At 41.6% G+C, this 6000-nt stretch overlaps 1 protein-coding gene across 1 annotated transcript in view; it reads left to right on the top strand.

Moving 5' to 3' along the window:
• Positions 1-531: 531 nt before the first annotated feature.
• LOC143973898 (glutathione S-transferase theta-1-like) overlaps positions 532-6000 on the top strand; it is a 62159-nt gene continuing 56690 nt past the window's right edge. The window contains exons 1-3 of the mRNA XM_077474780.1: positions 532-692; positions 5544-5631; positions 5742-5892. Coding sequence (XP_077330906.1) covers positions 578-692; positions 5544-5631; positions 5742-5892 — 354 coding nt within the window. The 5' untranslated portion in view covers positions 532-577. The remainder of the gene's footprint in view (positions 693-5543; positions 5632-5741; positions 5893-6000) is intronic.

The following is a 6000-nucleotide window of genomic DNA, read 5'->3' as shown; positions in this document are numbered from 1 at the left end:
CGTGGGTATGCTCCATCGGAATTTAGCTGTTTGAATTTCCGCCAGCCAAAAATTGATAGCATGTTCTCAATTTTCCCGAAATTCCGATCGTGTGTATGCAATTCTGACACGCCAAAAAATCACACATGCTCAGATTCAACTACGAGACAGAAGCTATTGGTTACTGGCTATTGAACTTCCTTTTTCTAGTCCCGTCGTACGTGTTGCACGTCACTGCGTTATAAACTATTGGAATTTGGTGTGACCGTGTGTAGGCAAGACAGCATGAGCCGAATTCTTTCGTAATTCCATCGGGAACACCATCAGAGCTTTTTCCGATGAGAATTCCGATCGTGTGTACGCGGCATAACAGTACAGTATATGTATTACTCATTTATAACACTGAAAATGATTGTCTATACCTTCAAACTACTCTTTTTTTTTTTTTGCTGTTACATTTCCATTTCCATTCCATTGAAAGAATAAGATGGGAGTGGTAATAGGCAGGATTTCTTAGAGGCGTGATCTGAAAAAAAAAGAGATAAACCATTGCAGGTTTTCCTGTTTTGCAGAGCAGATCTCAACAGCCATTATAAGAATGTCAGAGTTGGAACTATACTTGGATCTTCTGTCCCAGCCATGCCGTTCTGTGTATCTGTTTGCTAAGGTCAACGACATCCCATTCAAGCACCATGAGGTGAAACTTTTTAAAGGTCAGCAATGAAGATTATGATGGTTTAATATGTAGTTGTTATACCTACTGTTAGGAACAGCTCTTCTTATACATTAATGCAAACATGAATTCATAAATTCCAAAGCCTAATGAAACTAGCATCTAATGGAAAGAACAGATGAATTGTTTTAGCACATATGAATGAAACATGGTAAAAATCTGTTATAAACTGTGAAAGAAAACTTTAGTCTTACTTTATCTAAAGTAAATCTTAACGTATTTTTAAGATGTAAAAAGAAAAAACCTTTTGATTGCTTGCATTTGTTTGTCGACAGATAAAGCAAATGAAAAGGAAGAATTGTAACTGGAGAACATGTGATTTACTTTTGCATACTTACTTATCTGTTACGCCTGGCATTTTGCCAGTGAAACATAAAATTCTAACTGTATCCAGTACCAGCTGTGTTCAAGAATTACAATACTGTGAAAAATCCTTGAAAACATCTACTGGGTCTGTACTGTACATTTGTCAAGTTGATGACAAGCCTCCCTCAATTACAAAAGACTGTCAGCTTCTTTTCTTTCCTGGTGCCTTTGGGCATGACATCAGACAAATGGCAATGATCAGAAGCTCAGAGCAGAATTTCGAATTTAGCTGTATTGTTTTCGCTTGCCTACAGTATTTCACTTGCATCAGTAACCGTGAACTTTACATCTAGGTACATTCTATATTTCTGAGAGTGTTTTGCTTGCATATGAGTTGGAACAGGTTAATTACTAACCTGGGGGCAGCATCCAGTGGAATGCTGTGTAAGCAGCTAGCAGAACCTTTCCCATGTTTCTACGCTAAAGAATATTCATCTTGCACTTTACATTTAGACACTCCTTTATTGATTTTCTAAACAGTATTTATCTAAGGTATGCTTTTTGTGATGTGAAATAATTACTGTTAAGCTCAGTGCATTATAGTCACAGGAATGGGACTGCTTAATATGCATTGTGTTCACTTCAAATATCCAATCGTAAAGGGGAGTTTAAAAAATAGAGCATTTTATTCTTTAAAGCCCAGCTCCATCCAAAACAAATTGTTTGCTTTTGTTTAGCTTAGAGAAGGTATAGAACCTCTGTTACGTTTGTATTGTAATCTCGGTACCTTTAAGCTGCTTTCACACTGAGGCGTTTTAGAAATAGTCTCTAACTAATGCCTGAAAACCGCCTTCCCCATTCATTTCTGTGTGACTTTTCACACTGGGGCGTTGTGCTTGCGGAACGTTTAGAAAAGTCCTGCAAGCAGTATTTTTGGTGCCGTTACTCACTGCCCATTGAAATGGATGGACAGCTCTGTCGAAGCACCAGCAAAGTGTTTTGGCAGCGCCGCAACACGGGTGCTTTCAACCCTTTCTTTGACCACTAGCAGGGGTTAAAAGTGCCCTGCTAGTGGCCAAAAAGCGCTGATAAAACTACGGTAAAGCGTCGCTAAAACTAGCGGTGCTTTACCGCCGACACCCACTGATTTCATTGTGAAAGTAGCCTTAAGGAGATTTCAGCTCACTTTTTGTCCTGGCAAACAATCAGAAATGAGAACTCTACTGTGAGGATAAAAGCAGTAATACAACTTTGAGAGGTTCTCAGCCATATTTTCTTTAGAAAACAATTTTGTTGTATATATTATTGTATTATTTTATTACTAAATATCTGATAATATCAAGATTTTGTTTGTTGTCTATCTTAGCGACCGAAACAGTAATAAAAACTTGACAGAAGGTCTAAATATATATATATATATATATATATATATATATATATATATATACACACACACACACACACACACACACACACACACACACACACACACATGCAATATTACCAAAAATATTGGGATGGCTACCTTTACACGTACATGAACATTAAAGTGGTTGTAACCCCTGTCCTATAGAATATGAAGTGAATATCCTCAGATGATACACGAGATAAAAAAATTTACATTTTGTTTGTATATCTGATGTCTTCAGCTTTATATACTGTTTAGAAAGTGAACATCATGTTCATTTTTTTTCTTCCTGTTTCAGTTGTGGTAGTGGAGTCTTGGCCTTCACTGTGTGACAGCTAGTTGGAGGAAAGGCCCACACCCCCACGTCACATAGGCAGAGGAGGGAAGGAATGTGCAGATCTGTGCTGTGAATAGACAAGCCCTCTGCTAATCTATTTATAGCACCCACCCCAACACAAATGTCCAGCTGCTTTTATCTCCTGTCTTGGAGAACTTGTCAGAAGTTATCATACTGATTAGGGATGAGCCAAACACCCCCCGGTTCGGTTCGCAGCAGAACATGCGAACAGGCAAATAATTTGTTTGAACATGCGAACACAGACTATGGGACACAAACATGAATAATCAAAAGTGCTCATTTTAAAGGCTCATATACAAGTTAGTTTCATAAAAAGTGTTTGGGGACCTGGGTCCTGCCCCAGGACACATGTATCAATGCAAAAAAAAGTTTTTAAAATGGCCGTTTTTTCAGGAGCAGTGATTTTAATAATGCTTAAAGTGAAACAATAAAAGTGAAATATTCCTTTAAATTTCGTACCGGGGGTGTCTACAGTATGCCTGTAAAGTGGCGCATGTTTCCCGTGTTTACAACAGTCCCTGCACAAAATTACATTTCTAAAGGAAAAAAAGGAATTTAAAAGTACTCACAGCTATAATGAATTGTCGGCCCCGACAACGGGACGGCATGGGATTCCCCCACAGTCCATTACCAGGCCCTTTTGGTCTGGTATGAATATTAAGGGGAACCCCGGACCAAAATTAACAAAAGAAAATGACGTGGGGTCCCCACAAATTCCATACCAGGCCCTTCAGGTCTGGTATGGATTTTAAGGGAAACCCTGTGGCAAAAAAAAAAAGAAGGCAGACCAACGTTCTGTCAGAGAGGATGAGAGAAAACTTGTGTTTCTCATCCTCAGGAACACAGATCTCTCTCTTCCTCCAGTTAAACCATGCTCCACAGAGTTAGAAATCACTCCCTAGGAGCACACTTAACGCTTTGATCGCCCCTGATGTTAACCCCTTCCCTGCCAGTTTTATTTATGCATTGACAGTGCATTTTTTTAGCACTGTTCATTGTATTGGTGTCACTGGTCCCCAAAAAGTGTCACTTATGCCGCGTACACACGATCGGACTATCCGGTGGACTTAGTCTGGTGGACAAACCACCGGACTGTGCAGCGGGGGTCCGCCGGAAGTTTCCAAAAAACGAGCGTACCTGCCCACACACGACCGGACTATGGCGGGAGTCCGCCGTACTTTTGAAATGAACGGACTTGCCCAACACACGGAGAAAAGTCAGTTCATTTTGAACGCTGGTCCAAGTAGACGGGACTAGCACAGGAAGTCAATGTCGCCGCCTCCATGGACGAGATTGACACGTGGCTAGCCCCTTCACTTGGTATGGACTTAAAGGGGAAGCCCTACGCTGAAAAAACAGTGTGGGGGTCCCCCCCAAAGTCCATATCAGACCCTTATCCGAGCATGCAGCCAGGCCGGTCAGGAAAGGGGGTGGGGACAAGTGAGCGCCCCCCCTGAGCCATATCAGGCCGCGTGCCCTCAACATGTTGATGAGGACAAGGGTCTCTTCCCGTCAACCCTGGCCGTTGGTTGTCGGGGTCTGCGGGCAGGGGGCTTATCAGAATCCGGGGACAACCAACGGCCAGGGTTGCCGGGAAGAAGCCCTTGTCCTCATCAACATGGGGAGAAGGTGCTTTGGGGTGGGGGGCGCAGGGCCCAAAGGCCGTCAGACCCCAAAGCACCCCCCCATGTTGAGGGCATGTGGCCTGGTACGGCTCAGGAGGGGGGCGCTCGCTCGTCCCCACCCCCTTTCCTGACCGGCCGGGCTGCGTGCTCAGATAAGGGTCTGATATGGACTTTGGGGGGGACCTCCACGCCATTTTTTGGTGTAGGGCTTCCCCTTTAAGTCCATACCAGGTGACGATGCTAGCGAGGTTTCAATCTCGCCGATGGAGGTGGCGACATTGACTTCCTTCGCTAGTACTGTCTACCTGGAGCCAAATCCAAAATGAACGGACTTTTCTCCGTGTGAGCAAGTCCGTTCATTTCCAAAGTCCGGCGGACTAGCGCACAGCAGTCCGGCAGACAATTTTGAGTCAAAACTTCTTTCTAAGTCCGCCGGACTTTTGAGAAAAAAAAAGTCCACCGGAGCCCACACGCGGATGGATTGTCTGGCGTACTCTGGTCCAACCGTGTGTACGCGGAATTAGTGTCCATTTTGTCTGCCGCAATGTCGTTGTCCTGCTAAAAATCTCTGATCGTCGCCATTACTAGTAAAAATAAAAGAAAATGCCATAATATCCCATAGTTTGTAGGCACGATAACGTTTGTGCAAACCAATCAATATACTATTATTGGGATTTTTTTTACCAAAAATATGTAGCAGAATTCATATTGGCCTAAATTGCTGAAGAAATGTGATGTTTTCAATTTTTTATTGGATATGTTTTATAGCAGAAAGTAAAAAAATATAATCTTTTCTTGTCAAAAAATAAAAACCACAGAGGTGATCAAATACCACCAAAAGAAAGCTCTATTTGTGGGGAAAAAAAGGACATGAATTTGGGTTTGGGTACAACGTCGCACAAGTGCACAATTGTCAGTTAAAGCAGCACAGTGCCATATCACAAAAAATGGCGTGATCATGAAAGGGGGTAAAACCTACCCGGGCTGAAGTGGTTAAAGTTCATGTGTGTGTAAAGGCAGGTGTCCCAATACCTTTGTTAATATAGTTATTATATATATTCACCTAAAGTGCATTATTGGTATATTTGAGCCACTGTCATTACACTTTGTCTAAGTAACATTATGTCTCAATAGGGGATCATCTCACTGACGAGTTTAAGAAGGTGAATCCAATGCACAAAGTGCCTGTTCTAATAGAAGGAGAATTCACACTTGTTGAGAGGTAACATGAAAAAAAAAAAATTAAAGCAATATTCTGTAGGTCTCAAATAAATTGTTAATCGTTGTTTAGAAAAAAGGAAGGCAAAATAAAGTATTTTGTTTTCCCTTTAGTACTGCAATGTTGCGCTACCTAGTACAGAAATATGACACGCCTGATCACTGGTACCCATCTGATCTACAGAAGCGCGCCCGCGTAGATGAATACCTAGCTTGGCAACATGCCAATACACGTCCCAATGGTTGCAGAGTCTTCTGGGTAAAGGTAATAATACAATGTCAGATTCATTTACTCATAAATGTATATTTTTTTGTGTTACTGTATTTCTGTCAGAACCAACTAAGTAAATAATGTTGATAAAATGAAGAAACA

Source organism: Lithobates pipiens, unplaced genomic scaffold, assembly GCF_037356315.1.
Source record: "Lithobates pipiens isolate NorthernLeopardFrog02 unplaced genomic scaffold, aLitPip1_a1.2 Scaffold_13, whole genome shotgun sequence".
In the NCBI taxonomy this organism is placed as follows: Eukaryota; Metazoa; Chordata; class Amphibia; order Anura; family Ranidae; genus Lithobates; species Lithobates pipiens.
The sequence above is the reverse complement of the archived record's forward strand: the minus strand, read 5'-3'. Positions and strand labels throughout refer to the sequence as shown.